The 20,847-nt window shown below is 41.0% G+C and overlaps 4 protein-coding genes across 4 annotated transcripts in view; 1 reads left to right on the top strand and 3 right to left on the bottom strand.

Annotated features, from left to right (window-relative positions):
- Positions 1-3,542: 3,542 nt before the first annotated feature.
- nsdhl (NAD(P) dependent 3-beta-hydroxysteroid dehydrogenase NSDHL) lies at positions 3,543-9,419 on the bottom strand. Its single transcript, XM_008420000.2, has 7 exons — positions 9,173-9,419; positions 8,925-9,086; positions 7,971-8,117; positions 7,756-7,884; positions 7,428-7,570; positions 5,775-5,877; positions 3,543-4,294 (listed from the first exon to the last, which is right to left on the bottom strand). The coding sequence occupies exons 1-7, from the start codon at positions 9,191-9,193 to the stop codon at positions 3,962-3,964; spliced, it is 1,038 nt and encodes a 345-aa protein (XP_008418222.1). The 5' UTR covers positions 9,194-9,419; the 3' UTR covers positions 3,543-3,961.
- Positions 9,420-11,788: 2,369 nt separating this feature from the next.
- On the bottom strand, positions 11,789-14,437 carry LOC103471169 (uncharacterized). Its single transcript, XM_008420001.1, has 2 exons — positions 13,493-14,437; positions 11,789-13,389 (listed from the first exon to the last, which is right to left on the bottom strand). Exons 1-2 carry the CDS (start codon positions 14,336-14,338, stop codon positions 12,583-12,585), a joined length of 1,653 nt encoding a protein of 550 aa, XP_008418223.1. The 5' UTR covers positions 14,339-14,437; the 3' UTR covers positions 11,789-12,582.
- A 748-nt stretch (positions 14,438-15,185) lies between these two features.
- Positions 15,186-17,418, top strand: cetn2 (centrin, EF-hand protein, 2). The gene is made up of 5 exons (XM_017307280.1): positions 15,186-15,421; positions 15,596-15,760; positions 15,839-15,967; positions 16,397-16,534; positions 16,610-17,418. The coding sequence occupies exons 1-5, from the start codon at positions 15,419-15,421 to the stop codon at positions 16,697-16,699; spliced, it is 525 nt and encodes a 174-aa protein (XP_017162769.1). The 5' UTR covers positions 15,186-15,418; the 3' UTR covers positions 16,700-17,418.
- Positions 17,419-17,894: 476 nt separating this feature from the next.
- gcna (germ cell nuclear acidic peptidase) overlaps positions 17,895-20,847 on the bottom strand; it is a 4,504-nt gene continuing 1,551 nt past the window's right edge. Inside the window, exons 4-9 of the mRNA XM_017307014.1 lie at positions 20,411-20,826; positions 20,150-20,315; positions 19,905-20,049; positions 19,095-19,230; positions 18,782-18,986; positions 17,895-18,381 (exon numbers count right to left, since the gene is read on the bottom strand). Coding sequence (XP_017162503.1) covers positions 18,150-18,381; positions 18,782-18,986; positions 19,095-19,230; positions 19,905-20,049; positions 20,150-20,315; positions 20,411-20,826 — 1,300 coding nt within the window. The 3' untranslated portion in view covers positions 17,895-18,149. The remainder of the gene's footprint in view (positions 18,382-18,781; positions 18,987-19,094; positions 19,231-19,904; positions 20,050-20,149; positions 20,316-20,410; positions 20,827-20,847) is intronic.

Consider the following 20,847-nt stretch of genomic DNA (forward strand, 5'->3'; position numbering starts at 1 on the left):
AGATGATAAGTTTCTCGGGATCTCGAGAAAAAAAAGTCGGGATCTCGAGATAATAAGTCGGGATCTCGAGATAATAAGTCGGGATCTCGAGATCTCGACTTAGTTTCTCGGGATCTCGAGATAATAAGTCGGATTTCTTTCCTTTTTTTTCTCCATGTCCCCTTAGGGGCTCCGTACAAAACTGTCCATTTGAGAATAAATAAATAAATAAATAAATCACTTGTTCCGTAAAAAGCTCCTTTGTAAATAACTTGTTCAACAGAAACATAGTTGATCTTTTTCTTTAACATTTCACAAGGTTGGTGCTTAGAGAGATGGAGCTTTGATTATTCCCCTTTGGGCGCCATCTCTTGAGCTTYGAGTCCTGGGTATTGTGTTATACGCTTGTCTTCAAGTATTCATATTTAATCTTGGCAGACAAATATAGCCATGGAAAAAGGTTGGTTTATGTCTGCTGAATCACTTCTGTTTTGATTTGACTCTATAGCTTGGTGACTGTCCTAATGAAAAATATGAGAACTGGTTTTGGGTTTCAGATTCTCCACTATACTTTTAGTGAGCAACACCTTGTCATGTGTGATGCATTTCAAAAACACACACCTCTAATATTTAGAACCAGACAATTCGCACCAACCCTGTCTGTTCGACGGCCAATTCTCCAAGGTGTGGCACTGAGTCATCTAACAAAATTACTCGTCCAGTTGAAGTTTCAGTAGTTTTTAACAAACGCCACACATCCACGTTGGTCAGAAAAAAGCTCTTCCTTGTCATACTTCCAACACATACAGCCTAGTGGTTGTCATGGAGACACCCTGATGCCACTCTTTGATGCTCCAAAATKACATTTAATTCTCCTTACTGTGGATGGCGACGATCTAAACATTTCAAGACTTATTTATAACAGCTCATGCCGTTTTAAACTTATTATTGCTTTGACTGGAGCCTCATTTAGGCATGCAGCTTTTTTTCTGGCAACACTTTTCTGACTTGGGAAGAACAACATATACTTTAGTTGTTTGACATTATAAAGTTGTCTAGTCTGGTTTTTTTTTTGGTTTTTTTTTTAGTTGTCTAGTCTTTACAATTTTGTATAATAGCTCAAAGAAATGGCCTGATTACATTTAAAGAGTCAAGTTTACATCACAAAAATGCTTCACTTAATCAATCCGATTTCTTTTTTATGAAAGAAAGGAAGTCATATTTTATTGAAAATTTTCCAACATGAGATTTTTCTGCTGTAACTAAAGAAAGATATCATTTTAAGATACATTTTATAAACCAGGCATTTTACCAGGTAATCTTATTCTTGTTTCCATTTCTTAAATCCTAAAATCACCCAGAAGGCTATTCTTCAACGTAATGGAAAGGGTTCTTTTTTTATTCCCCCTAAATTTTTAGAATAACTTTAAAGTCTCCAATATCGAGCCGCAGATGTTTGAACGGTGAGATATTCATTTCCCGGTTCCATCAGACTGCACTTGTGACCTTTAAGTTAGATAGAACAATATTTGAATTAGATAACTCYACAAGARGAATGCTTTATCAGCTTTTCTACAGATATGCCCATAGATTCTCAATGAAGTCTTGTTCTATGAGGTRATCCGTGAAAAAGACACCGGAGCTACTKTAGGGTTTACACAGAGGTGGATCAAAAGCTGCTGGTTCTAGCTTTATATCACATCAAAATGTCTGATAAACCAACTGGATTAATATGCRAGAAAAAAAATKTAAAGATGAAGTACAGGTGTTGGTTATACATACAAGCAACACAATCTGTAAAAGGTGATTAAAGAAAAGTTTTTGGTATTGCAGTAGGTGCATCATCTTTGGTTATATTTGCCTCACTTGAAATGCRTGAATCTTAACTTTCCAAACAACATAAACTRCAACTGGGCAAGATGGACATCATCAAATCTCATATTTTGTGGAATCCAATGCAGAATTTTTATTGTAATGCTACTATAATAATAAAAGACTGAGGTCTAAAAAGCACAAATGCTGAATATAGYATTTCTCCGTTAATACACAAAAAGCATTTACTACACTTTAAAATAAACAAGGTGGTSCAACTCTGCTATTCAAAGATTACACAAAGTATGTTCAGYAATATTTTAAAGCATAAGGGCAGCACTTATGTAAATGTTGCCTTTGCTATACCTTGCAGAGAACAAGCAGCAACCCAAATTGTATCTATTTTTGCTAACACCATTGATTCGGGTTTATCGYTATAATTCCAGGAACACTTATCCGGAACGCACACCGGGAGCGCTGCCGTGCGTCACATGAATTAACGAGCGTCCACTGGGGACATGACAAGTCACTGGACACATTGTGCTGATGTGTGCAGAGGAAAAGACGGATAACTGGACTTCAGCTGTGGGTAGTTTTAGAAGAAGCCTCCACAGCTCTTTTTACAGGAATGTTTTAAGAAGAATCAGGTGACCATGGAACGCCAAAAGCTGCTGGTCTGAGTTAATGTTTTGAATTCCCCAGATATACTGTATGATTTACAGTGTTAAGCCTACCTACCAATAGCTGTGTGAAAACCAGTAATGCCTCTTTCCTACATGAGTCTGACTTCAAGGGATGAAGGGGTGGCATAAATCTGAGCAGTATTGAAAAATATACTAATAAATATTCTCACTGCCTAGATTTAGAAGGAGGATGCAAAAACAAACTTAAAGACGTATGAGAGTAGAAACATTTGCTGATATTCTGCAGCGAGCGGTCAATGTTTCCACACAATTTTCCATCCATCTATATTTATCTACTGGTCTGAGGTCAGGTCAGGAGGTAGTAGGTCCAGGACTGAAGCTGCTTTATTGAACTCAGCTGAGTCTTTTTAACGTGGAAGAGCAGATCAGTCTCTAAGGATGAAATCAGGGTAACACAGAAGGAACTATAAACTGAAATAAAGTTTCTAAGACATTATGGTTATTTATTCATCAATTTGAAAACTCTTTAATTAATTTGATCAATGCATAGAGAACTGATGCCTTACACATATGAGTTACTGTTAGTTTGATAGTGATATATTTAAATAGATATAATCTGGTAAAAAAAAATGCTAATTTAATTTTCCATCATATGCACAATACAAAATAATAAAGCATAGGATAAGAAAATAAGAAAAGCAAAAGTTAACCTCCCAGTTCTGAAGATTTATCCATTTTTAGTCAGSTTTTTATAAGATATAATGTCCTATTTATTTGGCTACATAATTTTGCAAACATTTAATAAAAAATAAAAAAAGTGTGGCAATGTGCAGCTTCAAAGTGAAATCCAACAGGACACTGGATGAAATTTACCTTGAAGGTAACGTTTATCAAAACATGAGAGAATGGGTTACCAAGCACTGYAAAATCTGCTCGATGTCCCTCTAATGAAGAATTTAATTTGAGGAATGTGAATACATCCATCTTGCATCTGTAAGAAAATATGCCTTCAAGTAATTACACAGGCAGAGTGTGAGACATTCAATTTCTTTCTAGTAAAATTCAAGTAATTGGGCAGTACCCCCCAAAAACATAGATGACAAGGGACAATATAGCAAATGTCCTTTATTTTTTTCAGAAATAGTGAAAATATAGCATGTCGAGTTTGGCTTACAAACCAAAAATCACTTTTAAGTCACAAACGGCATTTAGTCATGCAAATGCACAATCATTCAGCTCTTTTAGTCCATTTTGATTAACACAATGAGTCTAATAATTCTCACATCAACATGCACAGTATGATAAATAATTAATCAAAGGAAGAATTACGGCGYGAGTTTAGCTTTTTCTGATTGAAAAGTGATAGCAGAATGCAACAACTSTAAGAGWACAGGACCTATTTGCTGCCATCTGCTGGTGAAAACAGGGCAGAGCAAGAAAAGGTTTCAAAAWCCTCCAGAGACGATCAGTGATTTGAATAGTTCTTTCAGTGCGTCGTGCTGGTTTCAGCGTCTTCAATCAAACCATCAAGCTCCACGTCTAAGATGAGGGTAGCTCGCCACCGTGCGCGCAATCCCCTCCTTCAGACTGACCACCGGCTTGTAGCCCAGGTGTTCTTTGGCGCGCTCACAGCTGTAGTAGTGATAGGTCCCGGCCAAAGCCACTCTCATGGGTGTAAAGGTGGGTTTGAAAGACGTAAAGGGACACAAGATCCAGGTGAGCAGCCAGAGAAGCAGGGCAAGTCCGTACACRAGTGTGTATGGGAGGTGGAAGCGTGGGRCCGGGTATCCCAAGCCCACCARAACCTCAGACATGAAGTCCCAGAAGCGGATTGGCTCATCATTGGTGATGTGATACGGCTGCAGGAGAGGGAGGAGGGTACAGAGGTAAAGAAAGATCAGTGAAGAGCCAATAAAAACAATGAAACTAAAGAGGGAAGTTGAAGGACATAAGAGATGTTATTTATATACACTGCTCAAAAGATTAAAGGGAACACTCAAATAATACATCCTAGATCTGAATGAATGAAATATTCTCATTGAATACTTTGTTCTGCACAAAGTTGAATGTGCCGACATCAAAATCCCACAAAAATCATCAATGGAAATCAAATTTATTAACCAATGGAGGCCTGGATTTGGAGTCACACACAAAATTAAAGTGAAAAAACACACTACAGGCTGATCCAACTTTAATGTAAWGTCCTTAAAACAAGTCHAAATGAGGCTCAGTATTGTGTGTGGCCTCCACGTGCCTGTATGACCTCCCTACAAYGCCTGGGCATGCTCCTGATGAGGTGGCGGATGGTCTCCTGAGGGATCTCCTCCCAGACCTGGACTAAAGCATCCGCCAACTCCTGGACAGTCTGTGGTGCAACGTGACGTTGGTGGATGGAGCGAGACATGATGTCCCAGATGTGCTCAATCGGATTCAGGTCTGGGGAACAGGCAGGCCAGTCCATAGCTTCAATGCCTTCATCTTGCAGGAACTGTTGACACACTCCAGCCACATGAGGTCTAGCATTGACCTGCATTAGGAGGAACCCAGGGCCAACCGCACCAGCATATGGTCTCACAAGGGGTCTGAGGATCTCATCTCTGTACCTAATGGCAGTCAGGCTACCTCTGGTGAGCACATGGACAGCTGTGCGGCCCTCCAAAGAAATGCCACCCCACACCATTACTGACCCACTGCCGGTTTCTAACCGTTTGTGCAGACACATGCACATTTGTGGCCTGCTGGAGGTCATTTTGCAGGGCTCTGGCAGTGCTCCTCCTGTTCCTTCTTGCACAAAGGCGGAGGTAGCGGTCCTGCTGCTGGGTTGTTGCCCTCCTACGGCCTCCTCCACGTCTCCTGGTGTACTGGCCTGCCTCCTGGTAGCGCCTCCAGCCTCTGGACACTACGCCGACAGACACAGCAAACCTTCTTGCCACAGCTCGCATTGATGTGCCATCCTGGATGAGCTGCACTACCTGAGCCACTTGTGTGGGTTGTAGAGTCCGTCTCATGCTACCACGAGTGTGAAAGCACCACCAACATTCAAAACTGACCAAAACATCAGCCAGACAGCATAGGTACTGAGAAGTGGTCTGTGGTCCCCACCTGCAGAACCACTCCTTTATCGAGTGTGTCTTGCTAATTGCCAATAATTTCCATCTGTTGTCTATTCCATTTGCACARCAGCAGGGGAAATTGATTGTCAATCAGTGTTGCTTCCTAAGTGGACAGTTTGATTTCACAGAAGTTTGATTTACTTGGAGTTATATTGTGTTGTTTAAGTGTTCCCTTTATTTTTTTGAGCAGTGTATATATATATATATATATTTAAGTCTCACTCACTTTTCCACAGATAAGCGAATCTGCTCTCAGGTACTCAGCAGCAAGGATGTGACCATGAACAACATTCTCCACATAGGTGAAATCGACAAGATTGGTTCCATCACTGATTGAGAAAAAAAACAAACATTAAAATGGTCAATAAACACACAAAGAAAGAGCAGAGGTTAAAGTTCAAAGTCCCTCAGCACACTACACTATGTTAGCAAGCAGCAGGGGGCGCTGAGAGGGTGGGTCATCACTTGTTTGTTTATAAACCTTATTAAAATTCCTATTAGACCRCAAATCAGTATAAATGCCTTAAAGCAAAGTTATGGCTATAAAGTTTGTCAAACAAAATTTATAAACACATTTATGTGAAATCAATTTTACTAAAATATAAGGGCTAAAGATGTACTTATCTGAGATTTCTATCCAGTTTCTGATCTCTGGTTTTTGCAAAGCTTTGAGCAGCTGCTGATTCTTATTGGACTATAAGAATTAAAATTACCCGTTTAAAATATTTCTGACCTTTTTGACTGCAAATGATCCTTATAACCTTGTACTTAGATCTCTTACACTGTGTGCCAGAAATTATTCACCGTAAAATAGGGTTTCATTAACATTTTAAAGCAGGGACATAAACATTTGCAGGTGACATTTCAGGCTTGTGCATTTTATAGGAGTCATTAGAATAATGAGCACAGTTATTGTTGCTCATAAAAGTCTCTGTTTTCTCAGGAGGATGTAGATACTTACCTTAATTTTGAGATTTTCAAGAAATAATGCAGACATGTTTAAATCCAGCTTGGTCCATGACAGACAGAGGTCAAGAGTTCAAAAGAATAAGATCGACTTTTCTGTACTCTGCTCATCCCTCCAGATATCGACTGAAGTAAGCCCCACATCAGTCCACTTTTTTCTCAGTTTGACCTAAATATAGGTCAGACTGACCTACACACTGCAAGTGTAAACCAGCAGTCATGTGGAGATTTTTAACCAACAACGACCAATAGAAATCTCGCGCTCTGTAGCAGCAGCTGTAATGAACAGCTAATGTGCCTCTGCAGAAAATTCGGTCTTCTCCTAACAATCATCTATAGTTTCTGTACTTCCTCTAACCTCATGTTTAAACCTCTCAAATTAGGAAAATATYCCCTCAGCAACAGCAGAGCATCTGCTCCTGAGAGTGTTGTTGCCAGCAGTGATGCAGTAAGAGAGAAAGACTGAATGAATCTGTTTTGGATTAATTGGAGACCAGTGAGGGCCCATAAATTTCAGTCATCAGTCAATTTCTCAGTGCGTCTCTAGCACAAATTGAACTAAATTCTAAAAGAGGGGACTTAATAAACTTTTTTAAAAAAAACACACATAATTATATTCAACAAATTAGAACATGCGTTCTGATGAGGCTCATATGTAAAATACAAAGTACATTTTAAAAACAAACTTTAAAGTAGTTATTAAACTTTTTTTTTAAAACCAAGCCCAGATATTTCAATTAAAAATAGTGCTTTTGTAATTGGCCTGATGTCATATTTGTATCTTAAACATTTTAATTAATTAAACAAGGTTCTATATAGCTTGATTATTTGTAAACATACTCATGCATGGTTTTTGAGTTAAAAGAAGTGGCTTGAGTAGTTAATGCCTTCAAGGAACGAAACGATGGCTCACCCGATGATGAACTTCATCTTCCCMCGGCGAGCTGCGTCCACCAGGGTGGGAACCAGCTGCGGATCCCGAGGGCCAAAGATGCCGTGAGGCCGAATAGCAACCGTGAGGAAACCCTTTGGCTTGTTGCACGCCTCCAGAACCAACTAAAACACAGCAAATAGGTCAAATTTGGAGGTTCGGCAAAGACGATTGCACTGCAATATTACCAGGGTAAGTCTGTAAATAGAGTTATTATGTATTCCTTAAGTGTTTTGTTTGCAATTTTGTTTTGATTTCTAAAGGGACGAGATGTTTGCTTAGATAAGAAGTGCTTTTCAATGCCTCTTACCTTCTCCTGTTCAATCTTGGTCTGAGTGTAGAAGTCGATGGGCTTCTTCGCATACGGCAGKTCCTCTTTTCCATTCTTGACGTCTGTGCCCTCAAACACCACACTGGCGCTGCTCGTCAAGACCAGTTTCTGTCAACATGGCCACTTCAGCATTTAATCTCAGTTCTTAAAAGAAAATGTTTCCAAAGCCAACAAGAAAGAATAACCAGCAGCACCTGTACTCCGGCGTCAAGGCAGGCCTGAATAACCGTCTGAGTGCCCCGAATGTTGACCCTCTCAAACAGCAGCCGGTCGTCACTGGAAGGAGCCGGGGAGGCACAGTGGAAAACCAGAGACACGTCCTTCAGAGCAGAAAGCAGAGCCTGGAGACGAGAAAAGCACAGGCACAGCTGCTGACTGCTATCTTTTTAAAAGTCCCTTTATCAATTTTATCTGCATCTGTGCTGGAGATGTGGAGTAGGGGACAAGAAAAACAAAGAGTAATGCTAAGCAGTGGACGATTTGTGGAGCAGTTTAAAGTGGGTTTGGATTAGCAAATATTTTTCAAAGATTTGAACATCTCCTGGTTGAATCCTTCAATCTACACTGGGAAGTGTAGTGGCACAACTGCAAACCTGTCCGGAAATGGTCGACAAAAAGCTATCAGGCTGGACAAGTGGATCGTTATCAGACAAGCATGAACCTGCTGGTAGGGGGGCTGCAGAAATACACAGCCCACGGGGAAGAACCTGCCACACTTTTAAGATTTTTATCAGTGCACATTTTGAAAAACATGTTTTATTTTGCTCACATTTGACAACATGCTATACTTTCACTCCAAAAACATAAAATACATTGTGACGTGAGAAAATGTAGAAAAGGGTCCTGGTTCTCAATGCACACTGTCCTGCATGGTTTAGGCATTTCCTTGCTTCGGTCCAGCTGATTTCAATCAATAACTGATTAACTGGCGTTTGCTGAACTGCAATCAGTTGAATTAGGCATATTAAAGCAGGGAAACCTCTGAAACGTGTAGGACAGTGTGCCTTGAGGACCAGGGTTGGGAAACGACAAGATCAAGACATTGCCAACTGCTTCCCTAGACCAATCTCAAACTGTTAAATAACTTTCTGCTTCCATTTGTGAATCCCATCGGAGGAAGGAGCAAATAGTGACAGAGGAAGACTGACCCGTTTATCGCAGAGGTCTCCCTGGTGAAAGGTGACGCCTGGAAGCTCGTAGCTCTGCCGGATGTCAAACACAGACACCGAATAGCCCCTGTCCAGGAGCTTCTCCACCAGGTGTCTACCAAGAAAACCAGACCCCCCGATCACTGCACACCGCTTACTGACCTACGGCAAGACAATCACAGCGATTATTGACCAAACACAGCTGCCACCACGAATAAAAACTTTCAAACAGATTATCTGCAACTCACCGGTCGAACACGTGTGGCCATAGTGAGGTAAAACTGGCACACAGGTGGAGGGGGAAAAAAAATGACTTTTTTTTTCTTTTCTTTTTTTTACTGCAGTGAGGAGAAGTTAGCTTCAGGAAGGCTGCGTCTCCTTTATTGTCTAAACAGCGGTACAGACACGTAGACCATTGAACACGGTGTGCAACTTCTACAACTGTTCCACAAAACTCAACATTGAACTAATATGAACAGTTTCAATCAGCTGAGGTAGCCTCTGTGTGATTGGTCAAGACATCGTCAAACGCAAAGGTGACGTTCACAAGCAGCCAATAAGGTTTGCGATACGTCAAAGAACGCCACAATTTTAGCCAATGGAGAACCGTGACAAGCTTAGTTCCACCTCCTATTTCGGAAGCCACCCCTCAGTGTTTACGACGTGACGTTTCACCGCAAAACCTAGAGTTCATTCAGGTTTGTTGGTATTCCATTAAAAGAAGAGGGCATATAATTTATACAATAAGGGCTTGTTAAGTCTTGTTTTTGTGCGTTTTTACAGATTTCTGTCTGTTTTATCATTTCATTGTTAACTTTGACAAAAAAATGTTTCATCTAAATTCTATATAGATTTACCTATTTCACTTTTTCATGAAATGATAAATAAAATAACACTTTAGAGTATCAAAGTAGTGGTCATTTTTTATTGACTAATGATATCTGAAATATGTGTCAGAGAGTCCGTATTTAAGGCAGATATCTTAAATTGAAGCCTCCATAAAGGTAAATCTGACGGCATTTATACTAATCAAATGAACAATATGTCTAGTCATAAATCAATTTAAGATATCTGGAATCACGTGAGGAAGGTGACAATCCAGATAAAAAAAACTGTTTGCTGATTAAATTAATCTGCAAACATCTTCTCAGGAATTCATCAGCACAGCTTATAGAATACGTGAAGAGAGAATTGTGATCCTGCAAATACAGAGAGGAGCTTCTACTGAGCTGCTGGAGATAAATCAGCCTGTCACTTCTTCAGGCCGCAGGATGTGAAAGAATGAGGAAACAGATGCATCTTTCCTGCATGCAGAGCATTGATAATAAACTTTAACAATAAATAGATCTTATTGTTCAGAGTCTGGTGCAAGTTCGGGCTGGTTTCAGTGACCTAAGCTTTAATAATAAATGTTTATAAATTATTGTAAGCATTTATTATTATGCTTATAAGAATAAGCATATTAACACTATTATCCGTATATTATTATAATTATATAATATTATTATTATTATTATTATAGACGCGTAAAAAGAGACGCATTGCCCTCACAGCTGACGTCACAAGAGAAAATTATTGAGAGGTTGGGGGGCATGGCGCAGTTCCTGCCTCACAGAGCAGATCTACCACCCCCACCCCACCTTTACTCTCCCAATCAGCTCCTTCAGACTAGCCAGCAGCAATTAGCAAACACCTGGTGGAACTGTGCTTCTGCTGAGCTCATTGTGCAGACTACGTCTCATTGCAATGCTGGTAAAGACATTGTTAAAAGGTTCATACAAGGAGCATTAATTTTATGAATAAAACTCATAAAATTTGTTTTATTATTTACTCATTCAATAAAAAGAATAAAACTTTATTTTATTGAATGAAGTTTTACTGAATGAAGAAGAATCACAGACACCAAAGGACAGTTTGAAAGGTTTATTAATAGATCTGCACAGCTTGATGTGTAGCATGCTGGGGGATACAGGAATGAAGAAAAGGGACTCAGATTTCCTTCCAGGCTTTATGCACTTAGTCAATCACCAGATGTGACGGGTCTCCTTGGTTTACAGCAAGAATCGAGGTCTGCATTACCGGGGAGACTAGGCTGGAGTTGTGGATCAGTAAAGAGTTAGAGGGTAGCCAGGCAGGCGAGATGAAAAGGAGAGCTTGTAAGATCAGGGCAGCCAGAGAAGTGGTCAGGAGATTCTGTAGATTTATCCAAACAGACGCCAGGAACAGAGAAGCAGTTCACTGGAGTCCAAGAACTGAGCATCAACATGAAAACTGATTTCTGTTGAGCAGAGACTTGAGACAGCAAAGCAGCAAAGCAGCAAAGACAGCAACGCTTAGCTTAAGAAATCCATAAACGTTAGACGCAGAGAAGAGAAGCTGTGTACCTCTGATGTGAGCAAAACAATCTGGTATTTGCCTCAGGGAGCCTGCTCCTCCTGATGATGTTAATGAACTTCAGCTGTGAGAAAACACCTGCTAGTGTCTGTGGAATGAGGCAGGAGAGGCACACAAGAGACATCATGTGCACAACTCTGTGGATGTGACATTTGGTACCAAGAGGGTCACATGGGACTGAAGACTATATCCAGTGGTCACGGTCACTGGGTCAGAGGTGATGCCACCCTCCACAGGTCACCAGTACATCACACAGGTCATCAGATTTTTTTAGTATCCAACCAATAGAAATGGTCGAACTGATATTCAATAGAAAAAAAAAAGAGTTGGGAGCAAAGCCAAAACAAAGAAAACAGGACTAACTTTCAACTCAACCACAGAAAAGGATGTATAATTTTTAAGAACTTCAGACAGACTTGAACAGAGTCTGTTCAAGTCTGTCTGAAGTTCTTAAAAATTTCTACTAATGGAAATAATAGTAGAAATAATAATGAAAAAAAAAGAAAAGAAGCACAGCTTGGTATGCTGTATGTTGAGGATGCAGGAAGGAGGCGACGGGACTTTGGTTTTCCTTCCAATCTATAGGCACTCGGCAGCCAATCATAAGTTATTTTTTCATCAACGTTTCCCTTAATGATCTCAGAAAGATGAGTAACCATCCATCCAATCCTCCATTTCTGCACCTGTTTAGTTTTTAGTTAACATTACACAATCAGCAGGTTGTGTAATTATCACCTGGAGGTACCTCAGCAGGTGGGGTTCTTCTTCCCCACCTGAAAGAGGTGGGGTACCCCATGGTGAGGTCGCCAGTCTATCACCTATCTTGGATCTCAGGACAGAAAACAGTGCAGGCTGCAACTTTTTTGTGTGGGGCAGAAAATCCCCATATTTTCCCAAACCAATTAAAGTGCCTCTCATAACTTTTTAAAGTGCTTGTGTGGAAAGCCTTGCCTACAAAGGCCAAGAAACTTCAATATGTTATGTTCATTAACTGTTTCAGGACCGAACCTAACATATAAGTTTCAATATATATGCATCTCATAAAATTTTTTTATTAGTCTTTTGGAAAACTTTACCTACTAACACCAATAAACCTTTAAATGTGTTTTATTTCTTTGCTAATTTTATTATCTATCCCCCTCATAAAATTTTTTTGAAGGGTTTGTAGAAAACCATGTCTACAAATAAGAAACCTTACTTCTTATTCTTCAATAAGAAATAAGGTTTTTTATAGTAAACAGGTTCTCGAATAAACAGGTTCTGTTTATTGGAGGCTGAAAAGAGCCTTTTCTACGGAGGCCCAGAAACGTTGGATGACGCCTGGCTTCTTGGCTGGTTTCAATATTTTTTCTTTGAAAATGGAAACGAATGCCTCGTCTATGACTGAGTCATTTAAAACCAACAGTGGAAGAATGTCGTTTTTTTCACAGCACAACTTTTTAGAGACTCCTCTCAATATGTCATCGCCGAGTTTGTTCAGGCTACGTTGGATATTATTCAACTCTTGTCCCATGAGCTCGGCATAGATTTTCTCAGACAGCCTATTGGTGATGGCTTGGAAGACTTTGTAGTTGCAGTCTATCTGTGATTGTGTTACGGCCTGCATAACAACTGCATTAGCAAGCAGCAAGATGGATGACAGCTGCTTCTCCTTGCCTGAGCCCAGTGACAGCGGCTCAACAACCTCTGTGGTCATCTCTGGTTGCTGCTCCTCATTAACCAATCGTAGCCCTTTTGAGAGGTTTGATTTGTCTGGGATGAAGTCGTCCACTGAAGGAACTGGTATTTCTTCATCTTTCTGTGATGGTGCAACTCTCTTGTATCGCCCTTCACTATATTTTTTACAGAACTTCTTAACTGCGACTCCGACGTGTTTGTTCTTCTGTTGTTCAAAGGGTAGTGGAGAGACGTGATATCTAGATCCACAGTTTTCCATTGGTTGAAGTGCATCCAATGAAACACCAGGGATCTCTAAACTCTGTTGTTCAGAGATGGTCGTTTTCGCTTCTCTGACCTGTGACAGCTCCTCAGAGATGAAGTCATCCACAATTTTCAGATCTGACTCCTTTTCCTAAGAGATACGATTATTTGCTTTAGTCAGTTCTGAAATCTCCTAATTCATAAATCTATCCATCATCTCAAAATTTGAATTCGTTTCAGACGAAATCATTTACCTTAGTGATCTTTGAAAGATCCTCCAGGATGAATTCATCCACAATCTTCAGGTCTGAGTCCTGATTTTCAGGAACAAGATTTCTCTCTTCTATCATCTTTGTTGCCTCCTCAGTGTCTGGTGTCTCTGCGATGACCGGTAACAGGTTCACTTTGAAGTGCGTGTAATTCCCATCGTGGACGGTATGAAGCACCCTGTCTCTTTGGGCCCCTCTGTTCTGTGGATTTTTGGTGGTGTTTTTCTCCACAGCTTGGAAATGATCAGCATCAGAGATAACAGCTACTCTCTGTTGCTTGTTGTAATTATGCTGGGCTTCAGCAGCTTTTCGTTTTCTCTGCCGATGTTCTTTACAGCTCCACACTAGCAATTCCTCTATTAGTTTGAGTGCGTGCGGCAGGATTCGGTCCACTCCGTCTGTCTCGGAGACTTGGAGGACAAAGGAAGCTGCTTGATCTTGCATGTAACAGATCTTAGATCTCACCTTTTCTTTGACATATTTAATGAACGAGTCATTGAAACGGTCGAAGGTCTTGGGATGAACTTTCTCCCTAATCTGAAGGATGTCTGTAAATGTCGTTAGCAGGACATCGCCAACGACGGTGTCCACATCCTGAGATATRATTCGTCCATTTCGGATGCTGTGGAGAATGAAGGTGGTACATTCCTCSGCCAGGTTTAACAGCAGCTCCTTTAAACCGGATTTGGTTTCGCTATCAGGTTTACCTAAAGCCAAATCCAGCGTCTGATCCAAGGAAATGGACCACAAAAAATCCTCGATCATAGGCACGATCATGTCCACGGCAATAACCGGGACTGGTCGATCATCTGTRTYGATGGAACGGTTCATGACTTCCTGGGTTTGCAGGGGTTCGTGAAGCACACTAGGATTGTTGAAAAATCACAAAGTATCTAGTTTAAATCGCAAACTACCTTGCTTTCACAGAGAAATACAACTGTCTCTCGCGAGGAAAGTGCCAGAAGGAATCGATTTATGTGTGACAGACCTATTGGGTCAGAAACCAATGTGATGTCATAACCGAACAGATATGGATTCCATCCATATCTGTGTGTCAGCTCAGCAAAGGTGTAACGTCTGTTTTCAAGGAGCAAATGTTAAAGGGTTTCCATGTTTTATAATATAAGTATAAATAATATAAAAATAAACATAATATATTTATTTATAAATATGGCCAACATAACTCATATTTATTACAGAACATATATATCACATGGATATAAAAGTTTTCTATTTGTTTTCGATATGGCGAATTTTCAAGTAAATAAAGATATATATATTTAACTCAAAAATAGTGACATAGTAGCTCTTGAGAGTTTCAGCCCCCAATGTTTTCAGCTTCCGCTCAGACTCCACTACAGCATCACACACGGAGATCTGGGTGCAGCTTTAAAAAACTGCCACTGGGGGTAAGCAATGAGGCAATTTCAAAACTGCGCCATTTAAAATGAGATAAACGGGTGTTCATATATGATGCAAAGATTATTATACTGTTAGGTCACCACATATCGAGCTGATGATTTTTTTTTTTTATTATTTTGTATGCTTTACAATCATTTTGTCATCCTATGTACCCTGTGATTTTCAACAACCAATCAGCTCTTTTCCCGACCGGTGCGTTAGATTCCTTGCACCGTGTGCTCCGTTCAGCATCCTCGCCGTGGTTCTCAGTCTGCGGCCACAGACCTGTGCGCGCGTCGGCTGGCAAACAATGGGTTAAAATTGTCCAGTTCGTGACAGCTGCTGGAGCGCAGGTTATTAGCTAGAAACGCGATTCCCCTCCACGTTATGGCTGATATTTGTGTAAAATAAAACCGGAGGTGTCAGGCTAAGCTTTATGACAGAGGCCTTACAGGCGGAGAAGAAAAACACTCATTTCCTTTAGTAAACTGCTGGTCAAAATACACATAAATGGTAAGTGACATCAGGGTTTTATTGGAGGGGCAGGCTTCATGCGTTTGTCTTTAAACTACAATTTCTGAATATGAGCTGTTGGGTTGGTTTTGTGAAAAACACGTACAAAAAAAGAAAAAAAAAAGAAAAGAAAAGCTTTTTCCGTTTTATTTTCCTGTTGTGAAATCCAAACAGGCAACCAGTGCCAAGAGGCCATCCCTACAGGGTCCAGTGCCCCCTCCTCGCAAGAAGACAACTCCCAAGCCAGAGCTGACTGAGGAGCAGAAGCAGGAGATCAGGGAGGCCTTTGAGCTGTTTGACACCGATGGCTCTGGATACATCGATGTGAAGGAGCTCAAGGTAAAAGGTCTTTCTGAGCATAAACACAAGAGTAAAAATGCTTTTTACTCCAGTGCGTCGTTTCTGATTCTGACCCAGGTCGCAATGAGAGCTCTGGGGTTCGAACCAAAGAAGGAGGAGATCAAGAAGATGATTGCAGAAGTGGATAAGGATGGGACGGGGAAGATCTCCTTCGCCGACTTTCTGGCAATCATGACACAGAAAATGGTAGGCAAGCACATAGTGTGGTTTACAGTGCCTAGCAGCTGTATTTATAMATCTGCTTCACAATTATTGTTATATTATAAYCACTCTTTGTCTTTAACAGCTTTGGTCGTTTTTACAAGCTCAGTCAGATCGGGCAGCTTCAGYACACTTCCTATTCTCTCTTGGATTTAGGCTTGGACTTTGACTGGTCCATTCTAACACTGAATACACTGATCTAAACCAGTGAARCTTTGTAGTCATAATGTGACWAAATGTGGGGTAAACTAAGCTATGTGAATAGTTTTGCAAGGTAATCCACACAGAGTACTCTTTGGACAATAAGTGGGGAAACCACAACAGAGTACTTCTGTTTGGAGACCTCGATCCTTCCAGTTCGGTGTACTTTTCCAGTAGATAATTCCTAATAACATTCCTCTCTTTAATTTTCAGGCTGAGAAAGACTCCAAAGAGGAGATCCTCAAAGCGTTCCGGCTGTTTGACGACGACGAAACAGGCAAGATCTCYTTTAAGAACCTGAAGAGAGTGGCCAAAGAGCTCGGAGAAAACCTGACAGACGAGGAGCTGCAGGTGAGCCACATCGCACGACAAAACACCCACGATGAAACATCGTTTTATTTACCTCTGCATATCCTGTTTGCGCAGGAAATGATAGATGAAGCGGACAGGGACGGGGACGGAGAAGTGAACGAGCAGGAGTTCTTGCGCATCATGAAGAAAACCTGCCTGTACTGAAGGCCGAGGGGCTGGCGATGCAGAGTCACGCCTGGACAGCGCTTTGTGTGTAATGCTGCTCATACAGTCATGTAGAAAACTTTTAACTGTTGTGTTGTGCCATAATTGTCACCTAAAACGTATCAAACTGCACGGTGATATATTACAGTGGAGTAAACGTAGGACTGGAAGACGACGGGTCGGGTGAAAAGCCAAATTACCAATCGTATTTGATTTTAAAGTCATATAATTAAACATGCTGCAGATTTTGAAAAGGAACATAGAATCACATCGATGCCAAATTCAGTTTGAAACTTCTTAGTGCCTGCTAAAAACGGTGACAAGTACATTCCAGTGCTTTATTTGCCAGACTTTGTGGATCAAGTTCTGCTGGGCTCTTCGTTTTTGCCCTTTTTATGCCAATTTTAGTGAAATGCGGAGAACTTGACTTGGACAAACGGGGAGTGCCGTCTCATCCCTGCACTCCCTGTGGATTTGTGCCTGCGCCTGATAAAGGCGCCACCACCGCAATCAGGGAAGATGCTCCACAGATCCACACACACACCTTCCTCACTCGTCCTACCAATCCCCAGAGCGCTGAATATTGTACGTTTCCTATACATTTGGTTTTGCTCCTTCGAATTGAGTGCTTTGCATATTGTGAATTGAAGCGTGAATACGTAGCAGAGTAGTATTTAAAACATTTTAAATAAATATGGTGAAGCAGTCTTGTTTTTTTATATGCATTTCATTATTGCAAGCTGCATTTATCCACATTTGATCAGCTCTGTTAGGTTACATTAAATGACAGTCAAGAGCAGCAGGGCTGCCTGTGAGCAGACATATTATATCCTACCTGTAAATATTTGCCTGATAAAGTCACGGTAATAAAACAAGACAAATATCTTTCAGTTACACTCATTTCCATGCGAGTAAAAACATTACTCGTGTAAGTACTCATTACTTACTTATATTAACATCAATAATTCAGAAAAAAAATCAGAGTATAATAAACATCCCCAAGTTTACTTTCATAGCCAACTGTGGGTCTTGGCATTATTTTAGTCCTCAATGCAKCCGTCCAGAGTTGGACTTCTGACCCCGAGGCCTTTGCTGCATGTCTCCCGCCATTCTCTCTCTCCGACTCTTTCCTCCCTGATCTACTGCAGAAGAAGGCCACTAGTGGCAAGAAAAACAAAAAATAAAATAAAATTCRTTACATGTATCAAATTTTTATTGTTAAATTACTGGCAAAAAAAAAATCATCCAGCATATTCTAGAGAGAGAATAAGACATGAGACAGTTCTATCAACTTGAATACAAAAAAAATATAGTGGACAGAAAACGTTGCCGTTTTTGCTCACATTTCCAGTTACAGCAACCAACAAGAAAAAAAAAAAAAAAGTATCACAGTGGGCCGAAAAGGTAAGAACATCGAATGAGGTAAAGCGTTTTCAGGAGGTCCGCTCATTCAGCTTTCACCGAGTTTGGTCTTCGAGGCAAAGTCGGTGCTCAGTTTCCGCATCACTTCCGCGTGGCTCTGCCCCGCAAGTTCCTTCCTCACGCTCCCATAATTCTCTTTGACAAATGTGGCGAAAGGCGTGGGAGCGCGTGGCTTCGAAGCCGTCAGTAAGACCAGCTGACCCTTGCAGAGCGCGCACACAAACCTCTGCGTGTCCAGAGACTTGGAGTGGCGGCCGATCCTGCGAAGAATCAGGAAAAATAAGATAGTTGACGAGAATATGCGGTGAACGGTTTAAACCAATTAAAAAGAAAATTACTTCAGTGGTGGTAATTAGAGCTGCTCCGATCAGTCTTGAACAAATCGGCCAAATTTGTTTGATCGTCTGGTCAAATATTGAACATTTCTATTCCTTAAAATGCATCAAAAGCAAGAAACTCCCACTACTCTTTTTTTGATGCTGGATTMAAAAGTAAACCACTCTGTCAAAGTAACTTCAGAATAAATCTTTACCTAATGTTGCCTCAATGTTAGAGGAAAAAAAGTCTGAATCAGTCACAATCAAAAATGGCAGGTCAGACGTCAGAGCAGAYGGGAAATCAGCGTTGGTCGGGAAAAGCCTGATCAGTATTCAGACTTACGTATTCTGGCAGCGCGTGCACCGATACTGGAACTTGTACTTGATGTCGTAACTGTGGCAGCGCGTCACCATGGGCAGCTCAGGATGCATGAGCGTGGACTTGCGTGCGTACAGCCTCCATAGGTTTCCGTGTCCGTCCCTCACGCCGTTTATCAGCCACGTGGCAGCGTGGCACATCTCGTGGATCAGCGTGTCCCTGAGGCGATCTAAGACGGGCGGAAAAACCGCTGAATTCAGGTACCGGCCCAAGAGGCAACAYGTTCTCTCGTCTTCAGACATCACTACCAGAGCATTCTGAGTCACCTGCGACTCACCTGCAGAGTCGCAGACTTTGTCGGACAGCTCGATGCGAGCGTAGCGGTTTCCTCCGCCTTTTTCCTGTCCTGTGACGCAGTAGCCCGCTGTTTTCCGCATCTTCTTATTCCAGGTTACAGACATGTTGGTTGGGAGCTGAAAAAAAAAACAAAACAAAAAAAACAGCTATCAATATACGATAAAGTTAACACTGAAAATCATGAACAACAATGTTCAAAGTATGATATTCAACATGTTCTTCCACTTTTTTACTCTCAGATTAGTACCGTTTACTGCATTAGTAAACAGTAACACATAGTTTATCTCTTGTTTTTAATAGTTTATTAGGTGTGGTGAGGACTGGTGGTATAACTAAGCAGCACAGGCTAAGGGTGCCAGCTAATGGAAACATTACCATTATAGTCAATAACTAGGATCTGACTGCAGATGAGTTAAACCAAGAACACRGACATTAACACCACAGAYTTAAGTATTTGCTAATTTTTTGCAAGTCATTGTATTTCTATCRTGAATAAAATGAACATGGAATATTTTTMTGATGTCATGAAGCCCTAATATACACCAAAATGTAACATTTGCACTTCAGCAAACAGCATCACCTCTGATGCACACAATTATCCCAATGTGGACAAAGCCAAAAGAGGCTATTCCTTATAATATTTTAATAATGTACTCCTGCTGAAATGAGTATGTGTGCATGTATTTAACAAAAATACTTGTTRAAGTGTGCATTCACAACCACTTAAACACTGRCGTTTCTTCCATCTGAATGTAAAATGAAGCAAGAGAAAAGTTTGGATTCAGATCACCTTGTTGTCAAACACGCTGGTGTTGTAGAGCTGGTACAGCTTGCTTGTGAGTTCTTCCTTATTCTTCCTGAAAATGGATCCGTATATGGAGCCGGGAACTGTGAGTGACTCCAARAAGCAGCCGGGGGTCTTGCAAACCGCAATCCTGGAAAGAACAAGTCCAGATAAAACTCTCTACACACGACATTTAAAGTAGGCAACATGCAGGCAACATGCAGGCTCGCTGCTGGCAAAGGAAGACGTACCTGCTCACAGCAGCGGGCCTGGGGTCCGTCTGACTGACTTTAGGCTTCAAAATGGAGGATATTCCATGCGTTTTTACGTCGTGAGGTTTCTCCTTGATCGGTTTCGAGCTTGGTGTTGTGAATGGTTTCACAGCAGGAGCAGAGACCACAAGCTTGGTTTCAGATTCTAAAAAAAAAAAAAAAAAAAAATTAAAATAAGTTAAATTAAATAAAATGAAGGAAACAGATATAAGGCATGCAAAAGTTTAACAAAGATTTTACCTTTACTGGTCTTTGGGCTGGTGAGATTGTTTTTCTTTTTCAGCCTCTCCAACAGGGATGCAAACTCCTCCTCAGAATCGCTCGACTCCTCCAGCCTGGAAGGTGCTGAAAAMGTCCGCTTGGGTGAAGTTGTTAATGCCGAAGCGTTACTGGGAGGACGGAGGAAGTCAGATAAACTGGGCAGCAATGGCGAACGATTCTCGTCCTGCTTGTTTTCACTTTGTTTGGGCTTTGAGTCACGAGTCTTCCAACTACTCCTTACGATAATGTTGTCCTCATCGTCGTCCTCACTGTCGCTAACAAACACMGGCGAGTTCAACTGTGCGAGAGGTCTTCTGAATGGACGCTGCCCTGCTGGAGTTTTGATCTTCTGAGGAACTGCAAAATGGAAAACGTATATAATTAACTTGCAAATGCTGCTCAATCTCATTTCATCA

Source organism: Poecilia reticulata, linkage group LG10 (assembly GCF_000633615.1).
Source record: "Poecilia reticulata strain Guanapo linkage group LG10, Guppy_female_1.0+MT, whole genome shotgun sequence".
Lineage (NCBI taxonomy): Eukaryota > Metazoa > Chordata > Actinopteri > Cyprinodontiformes > Poeciliidae > Poecilia > Poecilia reticulata.